The sequence below is a fragment of the Pongo pygmaeus genome, chromosome 20, assembly GCF_028885625.2.
Source record: "Pongo pygmaeus isolate AG05252 chromosome 20, NHGRI_mPonPyg2-v2.0_pri, whole genome shotgun sequence".
Taxonomy (NCBI): Eukaryota; Metazoa; Chordata; class Mammalia; order Primates; family Hominidae; genus Pongo; species Pongo pygmaeus.
Genome location: NC_072393.2, coordinates 9,336,774 through 9,362,756, shown reverse-complemented (window position 1 = coordinate 9,362,756; position 25,983 = coordinate 9,336,774). Strand labels below are relative to the sequence as shown.

At 43.7% G+C, this 25,983-nt stretch overlaps 3 protein-coding genes across 3 annotated transcripts; all 3 read left to right on the top strand.

The window, feature by feature from the left end:
• The first annotated feature begins 683 nt into the window (after positions 1-683).
• On the top strand, positions 684-1,611 carry LOC129020374 (olfactory receptor 7G3). The gene is given in 2 exon segments (XM_054464632.2): positions 684-1,417; positions 1,419-1,611. Coding segments are annotated over 2 exon segments (927 nt in total).
• A 10,254-nt stretch (positions 1,612-11,865) lies between these two features.
• On the top strand, positions 11,866-12,901 carry LOC129019286 (olfactory receptor 7G1). The gene is given in 4 exon segments (XM_063658668.1): positions 11,866-12,226; positions 12,229-12,487; positions 12,600-12,690; positions 12,692-12,901. Coding segments are annotated over 4 exon segments (921 nt in total).
• Positions 12,902-16,320: 3,419 nt separating this feature from the next.
• On the top strand, positions 16,321-23,327 carry LOC129019285 (olfactory receptor 7G2). Its single transcript, XM_054461566.2, has 2 exons — positions 16,321-16,483; positions 20,490-23,327. Exons 1-2 carry the CDS (start codon positions 16,413-16,415, stop codon positions 21,478-21,480), a joined length of 1,062 nt encoding a protein of 353 aa, XP_054317541.2. The 5' UTR covers positions 16,321-16,412; the 3' UTR covers positions 21,481-23,327.
• The last annotated feature ends 2,656 nt before the right edge of the window (positions 23,328-25,983 follow it).

Here is a 25,983-nt window from a genome sequence, read left to right as displayed (position 1 = left end):
GAGGCTATAGTGAGCTATGATCATGCCACTGCACTCCAGCATGGATGACAGAGAGAGAGACCCTGCAAAGAAGAAAGAAGGAAAGCAAGGAGGGAAGGAAGGGAGGAAGGAAGGAAGGAAGGAAGGAAGGAAAGAGAGAGACAGAGAGAAAGGAAGGAAGGAAGGAAAAGAGAGAGAGAAAGAAAGGGGGGGAAGGAGGGAAGGAAGGAAGGAGAAAAAGAGGAGGGAGAGAGGGAGGAAAGGAGGGAGGGAGAGAGAGAAAGAAAGAGAAAGAAAGGAAAGGAAGAAAGAAATAAAGAAAAAGGAGAAAGAAAGAGAAAAGAAAGAAAGAGAAAGAGAAAAAGAAAGAAGAGGGAGAGAGAGGGAGAGAAAGAGAGGGAGGGAAAGAAAAAAAGAAGAAAGAAAGTAAGAAAGAAAGAGAAAGAAAGAAAAATAGAAAGAAAGAGGGAGGGAGGGAGAGAGAGAAAGAAAGAGAGAGAGAGAGGGAGGGAGAGAGAGAGAGAGAAAGAAAGAAAGAACAAAAGAAAGAAAGAGAGAGGGAGGGAGAGAGAGAGAAAGAAAAAGAAAGAAGGAAAGAAAGAAAGAAAGAACAAAAGAAAGAAAAAGAAAGGAAGGAAAAAGGTCTATAACTTATAACTGGTTTGGTTTTAATAATATAGACAAGATCAAGACTCATCAACAACATGAAAGCAGGAAACTTCTCAGACACTCCAGAATTCCTTCTCTTGGGATTGTCAGGGGATCAGGAGCTGCAGCCCATCCTCTTCATGCTGCTCCTGTCCATGTACCTGGCCACATTGCTGGGGAACCTGGTCATCATCCTGGCTGTCAACTCTGACTCCCACCTCCACACCCCCATGTACTTCTTCCTCTGCATCTTGTCCTTGGTCGACATCTGTTTCACCTCCACCATGATGCCCAAGATGCTGGTGAACATCCAGGCACAGACTCAATCCATCAGTTACACAGGCTGCCTCACCCAAATCTGCTTTGTCCTGGTTTTTGTTGGATTGGAAAATGGAATTCTGGTCATGATGGCCTATGATCGATTTGTGGCCATCTGTCACCCACTGAGGTACAATGTCATCATGAACCCCAAGCTCCGTGGGCTACTGCTTCTGCTGTCCTTCATTAGTGTCCTGGACGCTCTGCTGCACATGTTGATGGTGCTACGGCTGACCTTCTGCACAGACCTGGAAATTCCCCACTTTTTCTGTGAACTAGCTCTTATTCTCAAGCTCGCCTGTTCTGATGTCCTCATCAATAACATCCTGGTGTATTTGGTGACCAGCCTGTTAGGTGGTGTTCCTCTCTCTGGGATCATTTTCTCTTACACACGAATTGTCTCCTCTGTCATGAAAATTCCATCAGCTCGTGGAAAGTATAAAGCTTTTTCCATCTGCGGGTCACATTGTTCCCTTGTTCTATGGAACAGGGTTTGGGGTGTACCTTAGTTCTGGGGCTACCCACTCCTCCAGGAAGGGTGCAATAGCATCAGTAATGTATACCGTGGTCACCCCCATGCTGAACCCATTCATCTACAGCCTGAGAAACAAGGATGTGTTGAAGGCTTTGAGGAAACTAATATCTAGGATACCATCTTTCCGTTGATGTCTCAGCTGCTTTGGGCTTACACTGCTGGGATATGTCAGGGAGAAAGAAGTAATGAGAAGTCTTGAAAGCCTGACTATGTCTTTGGGGTTTTCTGTTTTCGTTTTTGTTTTGTTTTGTTTTGTTTTTTGTTGTTTGTTTGTTTTTTGAGATGGAGTCTTGCTCTGTTGACCAGACTGGAGTGTAGTGGCACAATCTTGGCTCACTGCAACCTCCGCCTCCTGGGTTCAAGCGATTCTCCTGCCTCAGCCTCCCGAGTAGCTGGGATTACAGGCACATGCCACCAAGCCCCGCTAATTTTTCTATTTTTAGTAGAGACGGGGTTTCACCATGTTGGCCAGGGTGGTCTCGAACTCCTGACCTCAGGTGATCTGCCCATCTCAGCCTCCCAAAGTGCTGGGATTACAGGCATGAGCCACTGTGCTCAGCCTGACCAATGTCTTTGAATACATGAGACCAGAGATCAGATGGTTCAGGGTGATAGTTTTGGAATCGGACCACCTGGACTTGAATTCTTTTTGGATTGATTGACTGACTAATTGATTTTTGAGATAGTCTCTCACTTTGTTGCCCAGGCTGGAGTGCAGTGGTGTGATCACAGCTCACTGCCGCCTCGAATTCCTGGGCTCAAGTGATCCTCTGGACTCAGCCTGCCGAGTAGCTGAGACTGCAGGTGCATGCCACCATGCCTGGCTATTTTTTTATTTTTGTATCAATGCATAATAGATGTACATTGTTTCAGGATACATGTGATAGTGTAATACATTTGTATAATGTGTAAGGATTTGTTACTTTAGATATCCATCACCTTAAATATTTGTCTTGTCTTTATACTCCAACCATTCCAATTGTTCTCTTCTAGGTATTTTGAAATATACAATGGGTTATTTTGAACTATAGTCACCCTACTGGTCTATCCAATACTAGGTCTTTTTTTAAAAAAAAAATTAAATTTAATTAAAAATTTAAAAACTTATTTATTTATTTATTTATTGAGACAGAGTCTTGCTCTGTCACCCAGTCTAGAGTGCAGTGGCGTGATTTCAGCTTACTGCAACCTCCACCTCTGGGGCTCAAGCGATTCTCCTGCCTCAGCCTCCTGAGTAGCTGGGATTACAGGCGCCTGCTACCGTGCCTGGCTCATTTTTGTATTTTTAGTAGAGACAGAGTTTCACCACGTTGGCCAGCCTGGCCTTGAACTCCTGACCTCAGGTAATCCGCCTGCCTTAGCCTCCCAAAGTGCTGGGATTATAGGCATGAGCCACCATGCCCAGCTAACTAATTTATTTTTAATTTAAAAATTAAGTAATTTATTTTCAATTTAAAAATTAAGTAATTAATTTTTATTTTTAATATTAAATGATTAATTTCTTTTTTAGAGAGAGCCTTGCTTTGTTGCCCAGGTTGAACTACAGTGGTGTGATTATAGCTCACTGCAGCCTCAAACTCCTGGCCTCAAACAATCCTCTTACCTCAGCTTCCCAAAGTGCTGGGATTATGCAGTGTAAGCCACTGTGCCCAGGTCCCCTATACTTTAAATCATCTCTAGATTACTTATATTACCCTAGTATAATGTTAATCCTATGTAAATAGTTATATTACTTAATATTGTATTTTTGGAATATTCTTATTTAATATTTTTAAATATTTTATTTAATATTTTTAATATTTTTGATCCACAGTTGGTTGAATCCATGAATGTGGTACTGGCAGTATATGGAAGGCTGACTGTACTTGTATATGTATATTGTTAAAGTTGTCAGAGTCAAAATGGAGTCAGTTATTTAAAAAAAAAAAAAGACTGGGTGCAGTAGCTATCAAAAAAGACTGCACTTTGATAGGCTGAGGTGGGTGGATCACAAGGTCAGGTGTTCGAGACCAGCCTGGCCAACATGGTGAAACCCCAACTCTACGAAAAATACAAAAATTAGCCAGGCATTGTGGTGCGTATCTGTAATCCCAGCTACTCAGGAGGCTGAGACATGAGAATCACTTGAACCTGGGAGGCAAAGATTGCAGTGATCCAAGATCGCACCACTGCATTCCAGCCTGGGCGACAGAGCAAAACTCCGTCTCATGCAAAACAAACAAACAAACAAACAAACAAAGAAACAAACAAACACACACAAAAAAACACCCTGACAAGTAAAGCTAGGGAAGGCCATGAAGAGATTTATCTACTTGCATGCCGAATAACAAGAACTATCACAAGACTACAAAAACCACAACCTTGCACAAAAGGCTGTTGCAACCTTACACAAAAAATATTTCTGCAAGTACATCTGCCCAGCAACTGCCTGTCCAACTTCAGACTGGCATCACCCTTGTTATTAGTTATTACTGTGAAGGATAATTATTTCAAAACAATTATGTAACCTTCCTCATTTTTACATTAAAAAACTGTCTTGCTTTGCCTCCTTGAATGCATAAATAGTTTATGATGGCACGCATATCGCTATTGCAATGCTTTCTTTGGCAATAAACATCATTTTCTTTTAGATAGCCTCTCTCTGTTATTTAGGTTGACTATGTATAGTTATATTGATTTATGTTTGTGCTGTTGAATTTCAAAGGAATTGAAATCAATATGCTGAAGAGATACCTGCACTCTCATGTTCATTGCAGTATCAATCACAATAGCCAGGATATGTAATCAACGTGAACGTCCATCAACATATAAGTGGATAAAGAAAATGTGGTATGGTGGGCACGGTGGCTCACGCCAGTAATCCCAGCACTTTGGGAGCCTGAGGTAGGTAGATTACTTGAGGTCAGGAGTTCAAGACCAGCCTGGCCAACATGGTGAAACCGTGTCTCCACTAAAAATACAAAAATTAGCCAGGCGTGATGACGTATGCCTGTAATCCCAGCTACTCAGGAGGCTGAGGCAAGAGAATCACTTGAACCCAGGAGGCGGAGGTTGCAGTGAGCCAAGATCGCACCACTGCACTCTAGCCTGGGCAACAGAGTGAGACTTCGTCTGGAAAAGAAAAAGAAAATGTGATATATGATAGAGTACTATACACCCTTTAAAAAGAAGGAAATTCTGTCATTCGCCACAACATGGAAGAACCTGGAGAACATTATGCTAAGTGAAATAAGCCAGGTACAGAAAGACAAATACTGCATGATCTCAACCATGTGTAGAATCCAAAAGAACTGATCTCATAAAATCAGAATAAAATAATGGCTACTGCGGTCAGGCGCGGTGGCTGATGCCTGTAATCCCAGCACTTTGTGAGGCCAAGGCGGGTGGATCACGAGGTTAGGAGTTTGAGACCAGCCTGCCCAGCATGGTGAAACACTGTCTCTACTAAAAATACAAAAATTAGCCGGGTGTGCTGGCACTTGCTTGTAGCCCCAGCTACTCAGGAGGCAGAGGCAGGAGAATCACTTGAACCTGGGAGGCAGAGGTTGCAGTGAGCCGAGATCGTGCCACTGCACTCCAGCCTGGGCGACAGAGGGAGACTCTGTCTCAAAAAAAAAAAAACAATAAAAATAAATAAATAAAAATAACTTTCTGGTCTATTTTGCAACTTGCATATTTGGTGATATTCTTCTCTCCGGGGTCATGTTTTCTTATTCTCACATAGCCTTGTCTGTTTTGAGAATGCTGTCAGCAAGTGGAAAACATAAAGCTTTTTTCACCTGAGAGTCTCACCTCCCATTTGTTTCCTGATTCTACAGGGCAGGTCGGGGGGTGTACATTAGTTCTGCCATTTCTGACTCTTCAAGGAGGACTGTGGTGGCTTCAGTGATGTACACAGTGGTCACACCTATTATGAACCCCTTTATCTACAGCCTGAGAAACAGAGATATGAAGAGAGCCTCAGGGAAACGCATTGGTAGGATAACTTCTCTTCCTGATTGTGTTGTCCACTTTGGACTTGGGATTCAAAATGAGTCAAAGACACAGAAATGCTGGCGAGCCAGAATGCCTGACTGATCTATCACTGAGTTTTCTAAAATGATCAGATAACATAGTGGGTAAGTACATTTTAACTTGGGGTTGAAACATCACTTGTTCTTTGTGTGCAGCTCTGTGATTTTACGAAAATGAGTTCCACGGCCGGGTGCGGTGGCTCACGCCTGTAATCCCAGCACTTTGGGAGGCCGAGGTGGGAGGATCACGAGGTCCAGAGATCGAGACCATCCTGGCTAACACGGTGAAACTCCGTCTCTAATAAAAATACAAAAAATCAGCCGGGCGTGGTGGCGGGCGCCTGTAGTCCCAGCTACTTGGGAGGCTGAGGCGGGTGAATGGCGTGAACCCGGGAGGCGGAGCTTGCAGTGAGCCGAGATGCGCCACTGCACCCCAGCTTGGGTGACAGAGTGAGACTCCGTCTCAAAATACATACATACATACATACATACATACATACATGCATACATAGATAAATAAATAAAAATTAAAAATAAATAATAAAAAAATTAGTTCCATTCTCCAAGCTCAGTGTTTCTCTTTTCTTTTCTTTTTTTTTTGAGACAGAGTCTCGTTCTGTCACCCAGGCTGGAGTGCAGTAGTGCAGTCTCAGCTCACTGTAGCCTCTGCCTCCTAGGTTCAAGCAATTCTCATGCTTCAGTCTCCGGAGCAGCAAGGATTACAGGCAAGCATCCCCATGCCCAGCTAATTTTTTTCTATTTTTAGCAGAGACGGGGTTTCGCCATGTTGGCCAGGGTGATCTCGAACTCCTGGGCTCAAGGGGTCCACCCGCCTCGGCCTCCCAACGTGCTGGGATTACAGGCCTGAGTCACCAGGCCGACCACCACCACATTTCTTATCAACCCTGGGACAACACATTCTACTCTTAACGCTACTTCATTTCCTGCTCACTTTCCACAGTCAGCAAACTTTCCCCAAGGTGGTATCTGAACACTTGCCTCATGACTTTTCCCTTTCTGAGTCTCTGAACATTTCTACTTTTTTCTTTATTTTGGTTTTAGAGACACTATCTTGCTCTGTTGCCCAGTCTGGAGAACGAGAAATAGAAATAAAACTAATTTTTGTGACTTTCAATGTGATAAAGCAATAAGATGAGAGAACTTTTATTAATTTCTGGTTCAAAGACATATTTTAGTGTGACATAATCATAAATATTCATGTAATAGTAGTGCCAGTAACAACCAAGAAAAAAACAGAGAAAATTTATCAAAAAATAGCTACAACCAAAGGCTCATGTCCAAGAAGCAACGGAAGTAGCTTACACACCTCCAGAAAAAGATTTTACTCTCTTTTAAAATGGTTTCTAGAAATAACTCTTTTTAAAAAATCCTGAACAGCCAAGAAAACCCTATGCAAAAGGAACAAAGCTGGAGGCATCACACTGTCTGACTCCAAATTATACTACAGGGCTACAGCAATCAAAACAGCATGGTACATGTACAAGAACAGACAAATAAACCAATGGAATGGAATAGAGAACCCAGAAATAAGACCACACACCTTCAACTATCTGATCTTTGACAAACCTGACCAAAACAAGCAATGAGAAAATGATTCCCTACTCAATCAATGGTGCTGGGATAACTGGCTAGCCATATGCAGAAGATTGAAACTGCACCCCTTCCTTAAATTATATACAAAAATTAACTTAAGATAGATTAAAGACTTAAATGTAAAACCCAAAACTATAAATACCCCAGAAGACAACCTGATAATACCATTCAGAACATAGACACGAGCAAAGATTCCATGATGAAGACACCAAAAGCAATTGCAACAAAAGCAAAAGTTGGCAAATGGGATCTAATTAAACTAGAGAGCTTCTGCACAGCGAAAGAAACTATCATCACAGTGAACAAACAACCTACAAAATGGGAGAAAATTTTTGCAATCTATCCATCTGACAAAGGTCTAATATCCAGCATCTATAACGAACTTAAACAAATTTACAAGAAAAAAAAACATTTAAAAAGTGGGCAAAGAACATGAACAGACATTTTTCAAAAGAAGACATACAGGCAGCCAACAATCATACAAAAAAAGCTCAATATCACTGATCATTAGGGAAATGCAAATCAAAACCACAGTTAGATACCATCTCACATCAATCAGAATGGCTATTACTAAAAAGCCAAAAAATAACAGATGCTGGCAAGGCTGTGGAGAAAAAGGAACACTTATACACTGTCAGTGGGAGTGTAAATTAGTTCAACCATTGTGAAAGGCAGTGTGGGAATTCCTCAGAGACCTAAAGACAGAATACCATTAGACCCAGCAATCCCATTACTGGGTATATACCCAAAGGAATGTGAATCATTCTACTATAAAGACACATGCACACATTATGTTCATTGCAGCACTATTCACAATAGCAAAGACATGGAATCAATCTAAATGCCCATCATTGATAGAATGGATAAAGAAAATGTGATACATATACACCATAGAATACTATGCAGCCATAAAAAAGAATGAGATCATGTTCTTTGCAAGAAAATGGATGGAGCTGGATGCCATTATCCTTAGCAAACTAGCGTAGGAACAGAAAACTGAAGACCACATGTTCTCACTTATAAGTGGGAGCTAAATAATGAGAACATGTGGACACATAGAGGGGAAAAACACACACTGGGGCCTGTTGAAGGGAAAAGGGCAGAAGGAGGCAGAAATCAGGAAAAATAACTAATGGGTACTAGGCTCAATACCTGGGTAATGAAATAATTGGTACAACAAACTCCCATGACACAAGTTTGCCTACGTACAAACCTGCATATGTGCCCCCGAGTTAAAATAAAAATTAAAAAAATAAAATAGACCGGGCATGGTGGCTCACACCTATAATCCCAACACTTTGGGAGGCAGAGGTGAGTGGATCTCCTGAGGTCAGGAGTTCCAGACCAGCCTAACAAACATGGTGAAATCCCATCTCTACTAAAAATACAAAAATTAGCTGGGAGTGGTGGCAGGCGCCTGTAATCTCAGCTACTCGGGAGGCTGAGGCAGGGGAATCGCTTGAACCCAGGAGGCAGAGGTTGCAGTGAGCCGAGATCGCGCCACTGCACTCTAGGCTGGGTGAAAGATCGAGACTCCATCTCAAAAAAAAAAAAAAAAAAAGAAAAGTGGATGATGTACACCTGGCCTCTGGCCTCTAGGGTCAGGACAGCAGCCATCCTGAATTTCTCCCTTGTTCTGGAAGGATTTAAGCACCCTGGGATTACAGTGCCAACACAAACTCCTTGGCTAATGAGGAGCTTTGGCAATTGAGCCTCTAGGGAGGCAGAAACTACAATGTACCAGTGACCACTGCATTCATGAGCCAATGTGCCCAGCCGGAAGCTTTTATTTCTTATAAGAGAGAGAAACTCTGACTATAATTTGCATGAATAAGAAAGAGAGTTATTTTTTATTACAAGAACTTCAGGGGTAAGGAATGCATGGGAGCAGCAGTGTGGGGATTCATGCAAGCCTCAGGAAGACGGCTCCGTGTCTGTGCTGATTTTCCTCTTGCAACCAGATGTCTGCACAAATGTGGGCATCATATTCAGACATGGTGCTCAGAGAAAACCGACTGTCCTTCTGTAGGTCTGCTGTGAAGAAAGTCTATTTGTAATAGAAACTTTCTTTTTAAATTTTATTTTTATTTACTTGTTTATTAGAGATAAGGTCTCACTCTGTCACTCAGGCTGGAGTGCAGTGCCACAATCATGGCTCACTGCAGCCTTGAACTCCTGGGCCTCAGCGACCCTGAGTAGCTGGAACTACAAATAAGTGAGTGCCACCACACCTGGAGATATACATATATATAATCCTATATATATATAATTATACATATATTACACAAATATATTATAATTGTATATTTGTAGGATTAGCTGCAGTCTCAGTGCTCCTGTGCAAAACTGTTTAATGTGTCCTCACCAGGAAGATTACTCTGTAGAGAACTACTTTCATTTGAGAAGATGTCGAGTGTAAGACAAGACAGGAGAAAATGGAAGTTGGCAAGATTTTGGGGCATAATTTTTTGCTATAAGCACACACACACACACACACACACAGCAGGATCATCAGTCAGAATTATCTCTCGTGAGTGTGAGGAGCAAACAGTGGAGGTGTCAAAAGAGAATCAAAGGAGTGGGTGGAGAGTCTTCTGTTGCAGCTGTCTTTGGAGATTGAGGAGGTGGCTTTATTTTCACGAAAATATCTGGGAAGCCAGGCATGGTGGCTCATGGCTGTAGTCCCAGCTACTTGGGAGGCTGAGGCAGGAGGATTGTTTGAGGCCAGGAGTTCGAGAGCAGCCTGGGCAACATGGCAAGATCCTGTCTCTAAAAAACCCCCAAAACAAAACAAAAAGCTCTTACATATCTGGAACGCAGCTCCTATTCTGGCACTCATAGAGTCTCCTAGGACTGAGATTCCTCTGTTAGTGTCCACAGAACAGACACAGAGGGGAACCACCCGAGACCTTTCCTCATAGAGAAGGTTCTTGGCCTTGCCCAAGAACTACTGGTGTTAAATCTCTGAGAAATGTGTCAGGTATGAGAATTTTTAATAAGCACTTTGAGAGATGCTGATAACCTCTGAAGCCTGATACTCATAACTTTAATATTAGGAGAACATGAGAAAACATATTTAGGGTTAGAAATATGAAGGGTCTTTCTTTAATCATACTTGTTACATTACCATATACAAAGTAATGCATAAAATCTATCTATCTGTAGGTAGTGTAGAGCACAGTGGCTCACTCCTATAATCCCAGCACTTTGGGAGGTAGAGGCAGGCAGATCACAAGGTCAGGAGATGGAGACCATCCTGACCAACACAGTGAAACCCCATCTCTACTAAAAATACAAAAAATTAGCCGGGCTTGGTGGCAGGCGCCTGTAGTCCCAGCTACTCAGGAGGCTGAGGCAGGAGAATGGCGTGAACCTGGGAGGCGGAGCTTGCAGTGAGCCGAGATCGTGCCACTGCACTCCAATCTGGGCGACAGGGTGAGACACTGTCTCAGAAAAAAAAAAAAAAAAAAATCTATCTGTAGTTCTGAGAGAATAGTAACATGATAAATTCGCATATACCTATCTGGGGTTAAAAATAAGTTAATGTCATCACCATAGAACCCACCTGCAGGATTTTCTACTCAGATCACCTTGTTTCCTTCCAGCAACAAATGAACTATCCTGAATTCTGTAGTTACCATTTTCTTTGAAAACAAAATGACTGTTATAAAATTCTCTGTAATTTACTTGCGATCTTGTCGGGGAGAGGAGGTGAGCAGCTTGCTAAACTTCACCTTATCTTCACTTTCCTATAGTGGTGTTTTTGTTTTTGTTTTTTTTGATGGAGTTTTGCTCTGTTGCCCAGGCTGGAGTATAATGGCATGATCTTGGCTCACTGCAACCTCCGCCCCCTGGGTTCAAGCGACTCTCCTTTCCTGGTTCTTGACACACCTTTGTATTATTTCTGTTGGCTGGCATGAAGTCTCTGGGGGTCCAGGCAGAGTCTTCCAGCTGTTTTCCTGGTATGTACTTTGTTTTATTTTATTTATTTTTTGTTTTTTTATTACCAAATATTTTTAATAATCAGAACAGCAGAGTGGTGGCACATGCCTGTAATCCCAGCTACTCAGGAGGCTGAGGCAGGAGAATCGCTTGAACCCGGGAGGCGGAGGTTGCAGTGAACCAAGATTGTGCCACTGCACTCCAGCTTGGGCAACAAGAGCAAAACTCTGTCTCAAAAAAAAAAAAAAAAAATGATGAGGCTGGGCGCAGTGGCTCACACTTGTAAACCCAGCATTTTGGGAAGCCAAGGAGGGCGGATCACTTGAGGCCAGGCAATTGAGAGCAGCCTGGCCAACATGGCAAAACCCCGTCTCTACTAAAAATGCAAAAATTAGCCAGGTGTGGTGGCAAGTGCCTGTAATCCCAGCTACTTGGGAGGCTCAGGCAGGAGAACTGCTTGAAACCAGGAGGCAGAGGTTGCAGTGAGCCAGGATCATGCCACTGCACTCCAGCCTGGCGACAGCAAGACTCTGTCTCAAAAATAAATAAATAAATTTTAAAAATAAATAAATAAAAATAAAAAATGATGACCCCTTAACCATTTCCAGAATTAACAATTATCGATGCTGTGCTGTATAAGCTTCAAGTTTTGTAAAAGCAATAAAGTCATATCAATACAAAAGGCAACAATTATTTATTTTCTTCCCTTAGAATCCACCCCTTTTCAAGATGGTGTTTGCCTCTGGTGATGTTGCTCCTGCAGTCTAGAAAACACATTTGATTGTCCAATCATCCCATTTTTTGATCATCTAAAACATGGGACCCAGAAACCAAACAGCTGTTTCAGAATTTCTTCTCATGAAAGTGACAGAGGACCTAGAACTGAAGTTAATCCCTTTCAGCCTGTTCCTGTCCATGTACCTGGTCACCATCCTGGGGAACTTGCTCATCCTCCTGGCTGTCATCTCTGACTCCCACCTCCACACCCCCATGTACTTCCTTCTCTTTAATCTCTCCTTTACTGACATCTGTTTAACCACAACCACAGTCCCAAAGATCCTAGCGAACATCCAAGCTCAGAATCAGAGTATCACTTACACAGGCTGCCTCACCTAGATCTGTCTTGTCTTGGTTTTTGCTGGCTTGGAAAGTTGCTTTCTTGCAGTCATGGCCTATGACCGCCACTGAGGTACACAGTCCTCATGAACATCCATTTCTGCGGCTTGCTGATTCTTCTCTCCGTGTTCATGAGCACTGTGGATGCCCTGGTTCAGAGTCTGATGGTATTGCAGCTGTCCTTCTGCAAAAACGTTGAAATCCCTTTGTTCTTCTGTGAAGTCGTTCACGTCATCAAGCTCGCCTGTTCTGACACCCTCATCAACAACATCCTCATATATTTTGCAAGTAGCATATTTGGTGCAATTCCTCTCTCTGGAATAATTTTCTCTTATTCTCTTATAAGAGAATATATTCTCTTATTCTCTTATAAGAGAATATATTCTCTTATTCTCTTATAAGAGAATATATTCTCTTATTCTCTTATAAGAGAATATATTCTCTTATTCTCTTATAGTCACCTCTGTTCTGAGAATGCCATCAGCAAGAGGAAAGTATAAAGCATTTTTCACCTGTGGCTCTCGCCTCTCACCTCTCTGTTTTTTCCTTGTTCTATGGGACAGCTTTTGGGGTGTACATTAGTTCTGCTCTTGCTGAGTCTTCCCGAATTACTGCTGTGGCTTCAGTGATGTACATTGTGGTCCCTCAAATGATGAACCCCTTCATGTACAGCCTGAGAAATAAGGAGATGAAGAAAGCCTTGAGGAAACTTATTGGTAGGCTATTTCCTTTTTAGCAATCTTTGTCCTCTGCTTTGAACTGGAGCTTCTAAAATAAATCATCATGAGAGGATTCCTTGGTAAGCCAGAGTGCCTGACTCTTGCATCAAGATTTACTTTTTTTTTCTTTTTTTCAAGGCGGAATCTCGCTCTGTCACCCAGGCTGGAGTGCAGTGGCACGATCTCGGCTCACTGCAAACTCCGCCTCCCGGGTTCATGCAATTCTCCCGCCTCAGCCTCCCGAGTAGCTGGGATTACAGGCACACACCACCACACCTGGATTTTTTTTGTATTTTTAGTAGAGATGGGGTTTCACCGTGTTAGCCAGATTGGTCTCCATCTCCTGACCTTGTGATTCACCCACCTCGACCTCCCAAAGTGCTGGGATTGCAGGCGTGAGCAACTGCACCCAGCCAATCCTTTTATCTTTTAAAGTGATTACTGATTAGGAGAGACTTAATTCTGCCATTGCTGTGTTCTGTGTGTTTTATACGTTTTAGTTTTCTGTTTCCTCGATTACTGCCTTGTTCTGTGTCCAGTTGATTTTTCTGTTGTGAATCCTATTTTCAGTCATTTGGAGACATTCCCCGTGGTGGGATTACTGGATCACATCGTAATTCCATTTTTAGTTTTCTGAGGAACCTCTATACTGTTTTCCATAATGGCTCTTCTTTGTGGTTCTTGTTCTATAAAGGACTGGGAGAGACGAGATACCAGATATCCCTGCTTCCAGTCACTGACCTTTGTTATAGATTAACTGCCTCCTTTACTGTCTTGTACCTAACTCAGACCAGATAGCACACAGGACCCCACGACTGTTATGCCTTCAGTGTAAAATGTTAAATACACCTTTCCTAAAAGAAAAAGACCACCCAGACTAATCAGTTGTATTAAAATGCAACACAATGCAATTGTTATTGTTTGGAAGAATAATACCAAATATTGTAACTATGCAGTAAGCCTTAAAGATGTTGAAATTCTGTTAAACTGGGCTTCGTGCAGTGGTTCACACCTGTAATCCCAGTGCTTTAGGAGGCAGAGGCAGGTGGATCACTTGAGGTCAGGAGTTTGAGACCAGCCTGACCAACATGGCAAAACCCCATCTCTACTAAAAATACAAAAATTAGCCAGGCGTGGTGGTGGGTGCCTGTAATCCCAGCTACTTGGGAGGCTGAGGCACGAGAATCACTGGAACCTGGAAGGCAGAGGCTGCAGTGAGCTAAGATCACACCACTGTACTCCAGCCCTGGGCGACAGAGCAAGACTGTGTCTCAAAAAAAAAAAAAAAAAAAAAATAGAAAAAAGAAATTCTGTTAAACTTTCCTGAACTTTGCCTACATAAACAATCTCAAACTTTTGCACCTTGAAACACTCACCTCCCTTCTTTGGAAGCTGTGCTTCCCTGGTGACTTGTCTCAGACATTGTGCTTGAATAAACTCTCTTGAGACTAGATTCTGGCTGGGTGTGGTGGCTCTTGTAATCCCAGCACTTCGAGAGGCCGAGGTGGGAAAATCGCTTGAACCCAGGAGTTCGAGGCCAGCTTGGGCAACATAGAGAGACCCCATCTCTCTGAAAAAAAAAAAAAAATTACTCAGACGTGCTTGGTGCACATCTGTAGACCCAGCTACATGGGAGGCTGAAGTGGGAGGATTGCTTGGGCTCAAGAAGTTGAGGCTGCAGTGAGCTATGATTGCACCACTGCACTCCAGCCAGGGCAACAGAGCCAGATCCTGTCTCTAAAAATAATAAAACAAACTAGATTCTGACCCTTTTGATTATTTTAGGTTTGATTATTGGGGGAACACAGATTATTATTATTGACATAATGGACACAACGTCTTGAAATTTCAGGTTGAATACTGTCTCTTGCCAGATACTACCTGTGTGGTCAGAGATTGAAGAACCTTAAAAGACAGGTAACCAAGCAAGGAAAATTGCAGCAGCTTACACTTTTTTTTTTTTTAAGACAGAGTCTTGCTCTGTCACCCAGGCTGGAGTGCAGTGGCACAATCTCAGCTCACTGCAACCTCCACCTTCTGGGTTCGAGTGATTCTCCTGCCTCAGCCTTCTGAGTAGCTGGGATTACAGGTGTTCGCCACCACGCCTGGCTAATTTTTGTATTTTTAGTAGAGACAGGGTTTCACCATGTTGGTCAGGCTGGTCTCAAACTCCTGACCTCATGATCTGTCCACCTCAGCCTCCCAAAGTGCTGGGATTATAGGCATGAGCCACTGCACCCAGCTAGCTTACACGTAAGACCCAAACTTACAGATGGCTTACAGGTTAAGGTTTTTTTGTTTTTTTTTTTTTTGGAGACAGAGTCTTGGTCTGTCACCCAGGCTGGAGTGCAGGGACACGATCTCAGCTCACTGCAACCTCCGCCTCCCGGGTTCAAGCAATTCTCCTGCTTCAGCCTCCCGAGTAGCTGGGACTACAGGCGCCCATCACCACGCCTGGCTAATTTTTGTATTTTTAGTAGAGATAAGGTTTCACCATGTTGGCCAGGCTGGTCTCGAACTCCTGACCTCAGGTGATCCACCCACCTCAGCCTCCCAAAGTGCTGGGATTACATGCATGAGCCACCACGCCCGGCATCAAATCTCATCTCTACTAAAAATACAAAAATTAGCCAGGTGTGGTGGCACTCGCCTGTAATCCCAGCTACTCTGGAGGTTGAGGCACAAGAATCACTTGAACCCAGAGGCAGAGGTTGCAGTGAGCTGAGATGGCGCCACTGCATTTCAGCCTGGGTGATAGAATGAGACTGTCTCAAAAAAAAAAAAAAAAAAAAAAAGAATAAGAAAGAAAGAAAGAAGAAAAAAGAAAACCTTCATGTTGGTTATACCTGTCTTCTGGCACTGCTGCTGGCATTCACCTATGCAGGCTTGCAGCTTGCTTACCTATGCTTGCAGCTTGACTTTTCAGGCTACTTTTTGTCTGAAAAGAAATGATTTGGGGGCTGCTTTTTATTAAAAAGAAAAACGTTTCCCAGGACTTCTGTACCCTCACTAACTGCCTAAATAATTTCTTTTTAATTCCTGTGTTATTATTAGGTTAATTTATAGCTACTTGTGGCAACAGCAAGCAGTTTTATGAGATGAATGCATAGTTCAAAGGAGGGGAGGAGGGCTGTGTTTGCTGTCTCATTTTAATGTCTTTCTGGGCCTGACAATGAAGAGAACTCACATTCCTCAGATCAAAATCCTTTTTTTACTAGACGAATGGTATGTGTTCTGGGAGCAAGGTTCGTGAAGTGGAGGTGAGCAGAAACAATGGAGCGATGTGGATGGTGTACACGTGGCCTCAGGGGACAGGGACTCAGCCATTCTGAATTCCTCACTCCTCTAGTCTTGGTCTTTAAGGATGTGCACTCCTGGGATCAGAACGATGGTAAAATAGCCAGTGTAATGAGGAGCGTTAGATATTGAGGTCCCAGGGATATAGACACCGCAACAAGTCAGGCTGTAAGCACCTCACTGAACATCTCTTACCCAGCTCAGAAGCTGCATCAGAACCTCCTTCCAGACATGATCCTTTTTGACCAGGACTCAAGTCTGTCTGCACTTCCTGAGGATAGATCATCCTCTGCAATATCCATGTGAGTTGTTGAGCATCATTTTTGTTGAAGCCAATCAGATAACCCAAAGTCCTTTAGTTAATTAATGCTTTGGAAATGAGGGTAGGTGGTTTTGTTTTTTGGGTTTTTTTTAGAGACAAGGTCTCACTCTGTTGCCTAGCAGGAGTGCGGTGACCCGATCATAGCTCACTGCAGTCTCGAATTCCTGGTATCAATCAATCCTTTGGCCTCAGCCTCCTGAGTAGCTGGGACTACAGGTGCATGCCATTACACTTTGCAAATTTTTAAATTTGTTTTGTAGACACAGGTTCTCACTACATTGCTCAGGCTGGTCTTACACTCCTGGCCTCTGGTACTCCCGCCTCAGCCTCCCAAAGGACCCGGATTATAGATGTGAGCCACAGTGCCTGGCTATATAAAGCTTGTAAAATGCAACACAATGCCATTGTTATTATTTGGAAGAATAATACCAAATATAATGAAAGGTATAGGAGAATAATATAGACCAAGTGTGTGTACTGGTTCCCCTAGGGAAGGAAAAAAAAAATCAAGAATGTGCTTGTACATGAAGTGGGGTTTTCAGATACGCACTTTTTTTTTTTGAGATGGAATCTCTCTCTGTCACCCAGGCTGGAGTGCTGTGGCACGATCTCGGCTCACTGCAACCTCCACCTCCCGGGTTCAAGCAATTCTCCTGTCTCAATTCCCTGAGTAGCTAGGATTACAGATGCACATCACCGCACCCAGCTAATTGTTTTGTATTTCTAGTAGAGACGGGGTTTCACCATATTGGTCAGGCTGGTCTCGAACTCCTGACCTCAGGTGATCCACCTGCCTCAGCCTCCCAAAATGCTGGGATTACAGGCGTGAGCCACCATGCCCAACCTCAAATACACACTTTGTTGCAATAAAATATGTATTACTTTTTGTAATAAAAAGACCTAAAGAAAGGATAGTGAATTGTGTGAATTTTTTTGTTTTTTTTTTTTGAGACACAGTCTCCCTCTGTCACCCAGGCTGGAGTACAGTGGCACGATCTCGGCTCACTGCAACCTCCGCCTCGCAGGTGCAAGTGATTCTCCTGCCTCAGCCTCCCAAGTATCTGGGGTTACAGGCGCACACCACACCACCATATCCAGCTAATTTTTTTTTTTTTTTGTATTTTTAGTAGAGACGGAGTTTCACCATATTGGCCAGGCTGATCTCGAACTCTTGACCTCAGGTGATCCACCCGCCTCGGCCTCCCAAAGTGCTGGGATTATAAGCTTGAGCCACTGCGCCTGGCCTTGTGTGAATTTTATATTGTTGACTGATGGGTAGCCAGCCCTTCATTATTCTCTGTACTTTCTGAATAATTCACACATGAATAATCTATAATAAAAATGAATATATTTGTGCAGGTTCAAAAATGTTTAGGATTTTTCTCATACTGTACACTGTTTATCATACAAAAATTTTCTTCCTTTCGTCGTCCCTTTCCTTCTCCTTTTCTTTTTCTCTCTGTCTTTCTCTCTCTCTTTCCTTCTCTTTTTTTTGTGAATCATACATCAGTTGTTAAAAAACAAGCTAAATCTTTTTTTTTTTTTTTTTTGAGACAGAGTGTCACTCTGTCACCCAGGCTGGAGTGCAATGGCACAATCTTGGCACACTGCAACCTCCATTTCCTGAGTTCAAGAGATTCTCCTGCCTCAGCCTCCCAAGTAGCTGGGATTACAGGTGTGAACCACCGCGCATGGCCTGTTGAGGGTTTTTAACATAAAGCAATGTTGAATTTTATTAAAAGCCTTTTTTGCATCTGTTGAGATAATGTGGTTTTTGGTTTTAGTTCTTTTTATGTGATTAATCACATTTATTGATTTCTGTATGTTGAACCAATCTTGCATCAGAGGGATTAAAGTCTATTTGATAGTGGTGGATAAGTTTTTTGATATGGATAATCATGTTTTATACCTTGTTTTATTCTCAGCATGTAGAAGAATAAATGAAATTGAGTTAGTGTCTTATAATAATTTGTTCCAATAAAGAAAATGGAGGGGCCAGACACAGTGGCTCACGTCTGTAATCCCAGCACTTTGGGAGGCCAAGGCAGGTGGATCACAAAGTTAGGAGTTCGATACCAGTCTGGCTAAGATGGTGAAACCCTGTCTCTACTAAAAATACAAAAATTAGCCGGGCGTGGTGGCACACACCTGTAATCCCAGCTACTCTGGAGGCTGAGGCAAGAGAATAGCTTGAACCCGGGAGGCAGAGGTTGTAGTGAGCTGAGATCGCGCCACTGTATTCTAACCTGGGTGACAGAGCAAGACTCCATCTCAAAAAAAAAGAAAAAGAAAAAGAAAAGAAAATGGAGGGAACAGGAGGAGAGAGAAAAGAAATGTAGGAAGAAAGTAAGCAAGGGGAAGGATTTGAATATTCACTTGGGTTCACAGTGCACACTAGAGAATTTAAAATTTTTTTGTTTGTTTGTTTGTTTTTTGAGATGGAGTCTCGCTCTGTCGCCCAGGCTGGAGTGCAGTGGCGCGATCTCAGCTCACTGCAAGCTCCGCCTCCCAGGTTCACACCATTCTCCTGCCTCAGCCTCCCGAGTAGCTGGGACTACAGGTGCCAGCCACCACGCCTGGCTAATTTTTTGTATTTTTAGTGGAGATGGGGTTTCACCGTGTTAGCCAGGATGGTCTCGATCACCTGACCCTGTGATCTGCCCGCCTCGGCCTCCCAAAGTGCTGGGGTTACAGGCGTGAGCCACCGCGCCCGGCCAAGAATTTAAAAATTTTTTAAATGTTAAGTTTTATCATTTTTAAAAGTTTAAGAATGACACAAACTGAGAAAATGTTAGCAATGTTGCAGTATGTTTCTATATACATTTGTTTTGGGTAACATTGAAAATTGGATGATTGTTTTAGAAAATCACATGTGAAAGATGACAAATAGGTAATATTTAGCATGCTAACTCTGACTTTCTGTCTATCTCTAGTACTGTTTGGAGCTCTATGCTGATAAGAATCCTGAAGGCACATGTGGTCTTAGCAGGAAAGAGCACTAGACTAGACTAGAAGTGTCTGCCATGAGTCAGGGAACAGCAGAAAGAATAAAGATAAAAGATTTCCACATTCTTTGGCCAAGCGTGGTGACTCACACCTGTAATCCCAGCACTTTGGGAGGCTGAGGCAGGCGGATCACTTGAAGTCAGGAGTTCGAGACCGGCCTGACCTACATGATGAGACCCCCATCTCCACTAAACATACAAAAAAAAAATTTTTTTTTTTAATTAGCCAAGCATGGTGGTGTGCACCTGTAACCCCAGCTACCTGAGAGGCTGAGGCGCGCGAAACACTTGAACCTGGGAGGCGGAGCTTGCAGTGAGCTAAGATCACACCACTGCACTCCAGCCTGGGCGACAGAGTGAGACCCTATCTCCCCCGCCAAAAAAAGATTTCCACATTTTTTGATTAAGAAAACTCCACTCCTGGGCCAGGCATGGTGGCTCACGCCTGTAATCCCAGCACTTTGGGAGGCTGAGACAGGTGAATCACTTGAGGTCAGGAGTTCGAGATCAGCCTGACTAACATGGTGAGACCCCCCCGTCTCTACTAAAAACACACACACACACACAAATTAGCCAGGAATAGTGGTGTGCACCTGTAACCACAGCTACTTGGGAGGCTGAGGCCGGAGAATCACTTGAACATGGAGGTGGAGCTTGCAATAAGCTAAGATTACATCACTGCACTGCGGCCTGGTGGACAGAGTGAGACCCTGTCTCAAAAAAAAAAAAAAAAAAAAAAGATTTCCACATTTTTTGATTAAGAAAACTCCACTCCTAAGTAAATGTTTTGAACTGGCTCTCAAAATTCAGCATCTATCAAAAACATCTACTAGGCTTGTGAAAGAATAGTCTGTTGGTTCTCATCCCCAGAGTTTATCAGCAAGAAGTCTGGGGAGGAGAGCAAGATTTTGCATTTCTGTCATGTTCTTGAGTGATGCTGATGCAGCTGCTGCTTACATATTTTATTATCTTTTCCATCAGATTCATCATCAACAGCATGGAAGAGAGAAACCAAACAGCTGTTTCAGAATTCCTTCTCCTGGGACTGATAGAGGATCCAGAACTGCAGCCCGTCCTCTTCAGCCTGTTCCTGTCCATGTACCTGGTCACCATCCTGGGGAACCTGCTCATCCTCCTGGCTGTCATCTCTGACTCCCACCTCCACACCCCCATGTACTTCTTCCTCTCCAATCTCTCCTTTTCAGACATTTGTTTAAGCACAACCATGATCCCAAAGATGCTGGTGAACATCCAAGCTCAGAATCGGAGCATCACGTACACAGGCTGCCTCACCCAGATCTGCTTTGTTTTGGTTTTTGCTGGCTTGGAAAATTGTCTCCTTGCAGCAATGGCCTATGACCGCTATGTGGCCATTGGTCACCCCCTTAGATACACAGTCATCATGAACCCCCGCCTCTGTGGCCTGCTAATTCTTCTCTCTCTGTTGACTAGCGTTGTGAATGCCCTTCTTCTCAGCCTGATGGTGTTGAGGCTGTCCTTCTGCACAGACCTGGAAATCCCGCTCTTCTTCTGTGAACTGGCTCAGGTCATCCAACTCGCCTGTTCAGACACCCTCATCAATAACATCCTGATATATTTTGCAGCTTGCATATTTGGTGGTGTTCCTCTGTCTGGAATCATTTTCTCTTACACTCAGATCGCCTCCTCTGTTTTGAGAATGCCATCAGCAAGTGGAAAGCACAAAGAATTTTCCACCTGTGGGTCTCACCTCTCCATTGTGCTCTTGTTCTATGGGGCAGGTTTGGGGGTGTACATTAGTTCTGCAGTTACTGACTCACCTAGGAAGACTGCAGTGGCTTCAGTGATGTATTCTGTGGTCCCTCAAATGGTGAACCCCTTTATCTATAGTCTGAGGAATAAGGACATGAAGGGAACCTTGAGGAAGTTCATAGGGAGGATACCTTCTCTTCTGTGGTGTGCCATTTGCTTTGGATTCAAGTTTCTAGAGTAAGTCAAAGTGACAGGATTCCTGGTGAGCTAGAATGCCTGACTCTTTGTTTATTTTTTTTTTTCCTCTGAGATGGAGTCTTGCTCTGTCTCCCAGGCTGGAGTGCAATGGCACGACCTTGGCTCACTGCAACTTCCACCTCCAGGTTCCAGCCATTCTCCTGCCTCAGCCTCCCATGTAGCGGGGATTACAGGCGCCTGCCACCATGCCTGGCTAATTTTTGTATTTTTAGTAGAGATGGAGTTTCACCAAGTTGGCCAGGCTGGTCTCGAACTCCTGACGTCAGGTGATCCACCCGCCTTGGCCCAACAAAGTGCTGGGATTACAGGCATGAGCCACCGCGCCCAGCCTGCCTGACTCTTTCATCACCAAGTTCTTCTAAAACGTCTAGATGACATAAAAGCTAACTACATTTCCACTCGGGCTTGAAATCTGACTTTGCTTTTTTTGTCTGGATCTGTGATGATGGACATGTAATTTTAATTCTCTAGACTCAATTTCTTTGCTCAGGCCATAGACTCAGAGGCTGAGCCCAAGTTATTTATTTATTTATTTAGAGACGGAGTCTCGCTCCGTCGGCCAGGCTGGAGGGCAGTGGTGTGATCTCGGCTCACTGTAATCTCCGCCTCCCAGGTTCAAGCGATTCTCCCACCTCAGCCTACTGAGTAGCTGGGACTACAGGTGCACGACACGACACTCGGCTAATTTTTGTATTTTTAGTAGAGATGAGGTTTCACCATGCTGGCCAGGGTGGTCTCGATCTCCTGACCTTGTGATCCAATTGCCTCAGCCTCCCAAAGTTCTGGGATTACTGGGATTACAGGCGTGAGCCACTGCTCCTGGCTAAGTGATTTTTTTTTTTTTAATGGATTAGTCTCAGAAGAAGAAAAGTTGTGGAAGGTAGATAGTTCAGGATAGGTCAGGAAAATGTGTTTTTGGTTTTTTGTTTAGTTTTTTTTTTTTTTCTAAGACAGAGTCATGCTCTGTCCCCCAGGCTGGAGTGCAATAGCATGATCTCGGCTCACTGCAACCTCCGCCTTCCGGGTTCAAGTGATTCTCCTGCCTCAAGCTCCCAAATAGCTGGGTAGTTTTGTTTTTTGTTTGTTTATTTTCATAGACAGGGTTTTGCTTTGTCACCTAGGCTGGAATGCAACGGCACAATCATAGCTCCCTGCAGCCTCAAACTCCAGGACTCCAGCGCTCAAACTCCAGGGACCCTCCTACCTCAGCCTCCTAGGAAGCTAGGACTCCAGGCATGCACCACCACGTCCAGTGTGGGGTGTGATGTAGAGATGGACTCTGGCTATGTTGCCCAGGTTGGTCTCAAAACCTAGGTTCAAGTGATCCTCCTGCCATGGCCTCCCAAAGATCTGAGATTAGAGGTGAAGTCACTGTGCCCTGCCAGGAAAAGGATTTAAGTGAGGTTGTTGTTATATCTGGAGACAAGCTTCCACCTTATTGCATATTTAGGGTCACGTCAGTTGCACCCCAGTGTAGACCTATAGTGGGTCAAGGGAGCAAAGTTTTCATACCCGATTTAGTAACTAGTGGGACCAGTCACTGGTAAACTGTATTCTCCCTAGACAACATTAGCATCTATTATACTCAGTTTTATCATCAAAAAATTAGCATAATTAGATTATCTTAGTGATTTGAGATTATTGTGAGATATTTGAACTTCATAAGTGAGGACACCTTAGGTTCCAATTTAAAAAATAGGAGCCCTGGGCCAGGCACAGTGGCTCACACCTGTAATCCCAGCACTTTGGGAGGCTGAGGCAGGTGGATCACGAGCTCAGGAGATCGAGACCATCCTGGCTAACATGGTGAAACCCCATCTCTACTAAAAAATACAAAAAATTAGCCGGGCGTGGTGGCAGGCACCAGTAGTCCCAGCTACTTGGGAGGCTGAGGCAGGAGAATGGTGTGAACCTGGGAGGTGGAGCTTGCAGTGAGCCGAGATCAGGCCACTGCACTCCAGCCTGGGCAACAGAGCGAGACTCCGTCTCAAAAAAAAAAAAAAAAAAAAAAATGGGAGCCCTGGCCAGGCATGGTGGCTCACGCCTATAATCCCAGCACTTTGGGAGGCCAAGGTGGTTGGATCACTGGAGGTCAGGAGTTCAAAACTGGCCTGGCCAACATGGTGAAACCCCATCTCTACTAAAAATACAAAAATTAGCTGGGTTTGGTGGCTGGAGCCTGTAATCCCAGCTACTCAGGAGGCTGAGGCAGGAGAATTGCTTGAGCCCGGGAGGCGGAGGTTGCAGTGAGCCAAGATTGCACCACTGCACTCCAGCCTGGGAGACAGAGCAAGACTCAATAAATAAATAAATAAATAAATAGCAACCCTAACTCTAATATGCTCAAACAATAAAGACAGTTCTCTTTCATTACAAGGACCTCAGAATTCAGGAATGTGCAGGAATAGGAGAGGGCTTCATTGAGTCCTTCACGAGGTGCCCTCTCGCTAGCACTGGTTTTCCTCCGACTGCAAGAGGTAGTTGCAGTCAATGCAGGAGCCATATCTAGACCTGATTCCCAGAGACAGAAACCAGAGAACCCTTCCCTGGGTCCATTGATAATAGATAACTTTCATGGAGTCAACCAGAAGACATTTCTGTCATGAGTTGGCTCATGGCCCTCAGAAGACTATATCCACATTCTAATCCTCTCGCTTGTTAATCTGAGCTTTTATTTATTTATTTATTTATTTATTTATTTATTTATTTATTTGTCTGAGATGGAGTCTTGCCCTGTCGCCCAGGCTGGAGTGCAGTGGCGTGATCTTGGCTCACTGCAACCTCCGCTTCCCGGGTTCAAGAAATCCTCCTTCCTCTGCCTCCTGAGTAGCTGGGATTACAGGCACCTGCCACCACAGCCTGCTAATTTTTGTATTTTTAGTAGAGATGGGTTTTTGCCATGTTGGCCAGACTGGTCTTGAACTCCTGGACTCAAGTAATACACCTGCCCCAGCCTCCCAAAGTGCTGGTATTACAGACGTGAGCCACCACACCTGGCCTTGAATCATATGACAAAAGGGTGAATGTGACTTATTTGGGAAAAGGGTCTTTGCAGAGAAGCAGCTTACCCTAGATTACCTGGGCAGGCTCTAAATGTAACCACATGTTTTCTTATAAGATAGGCAGAGGTGGAGGCCAGGCACAGTGGTTCATCCTTGTAATTCCAACACGTTGGGAGGCTGAGGCAAGAGAATTGCTTGAGGCCAGGAGTTTGAACCCAGCTGGGCAACAAAGTCAGACCCTGTTACAAAAAAATTTAAAAAATAAGCTTGGCACGGTGGTGTGTACCTGTAGTCCCAATTACTCGGGAGGCTGAAATGGGAGGATCGCTTGATCCCAGGAGTTGGAGACTGCAGTGAGCTATGATTGCACCATTGCACTCCAGCCTGGGCAACAGAGTGAGATTCAGTCTCGAATAAAAAAAGGAAAAAAGAAAACAAAAGACAGAAGTGGAGAAAACACAAAGAAAAGGAAGAAGTAATGTAACCATGGAGACAGGAATTTTATTGATGCTGTATTTGATTAGTGATTTTTTTATTGATTAGTATTTGATTGACAGTCTTGTACATTTTTGCCCTACAAATCTGTCCTTTTAATATGCATGGTGTTTATAGCCCTATACAATTTATTAAACAAATTTTACTCTTTTGACATTGTTAAAGTTGAAACTTCATGAACGAATTTTGTGCCCTGATTGTTGTTTCCTTTTTTATTTTTTTTGAGAAGGGTCTTCCTCTCACGCAGGCTGGAGGGCAGGGGTATGATCATAGCTCACTTCAGCCTCAACCTCCCGGGCTCAAGTGCTCCTCCTGCCTCAGCCTCCCAAGTAGATGGGACCATAGGTACACACCACTATTAGAAATGTAAAAAATCAGCTGGATTTTGTCCCAGCTACTTGGGAGGCTGAGGCAGAAGAATCGTTTGAACCCGGGAGACGGAGGTTGCAATGAGCTAAGATCATACCACTGCACTCCAGCCTGGGCAACACAGCAAGACTCCATCTAAAAAAAAAAAAAGGTGTCATACTTTTCATCAGGTGTCATACTCCTTCATCAGAATGAAGGAGACAATTTGAATGTAAGAGAAAGTAATACCACATATTCTTATGCAGGAATATAAAATTTTAAAAAATATACACACACATATCCTTATGAATTTTATTTTTAAGCTGAAATGTAGTATTAATCTTTCTGATATTGTTTGCTAAAGTGAGGATGCCTTTAAAGGTATGTAGAGAAAGAGGTGTTGAATCCAGTACAGAAGGAAGAAGAGGACGGGCGCTGTGGCTCATGCCTGAAATCCCAGCACTTTGGGAGGCCAAGGCGGGCAGATCACCTGAGGTCAGGAGTTCAAGACCAGCCTGGCCAACATGGTGAAACCCTGTCTCTACTAAAAATACAAAAATTAGCCGGGCGTGGTGGCGCATGCCTGTAGTCCCAGCTACTCCGGAGGCTGAGGCAGGAGAATTGCTTGAACCCAGGAGGCG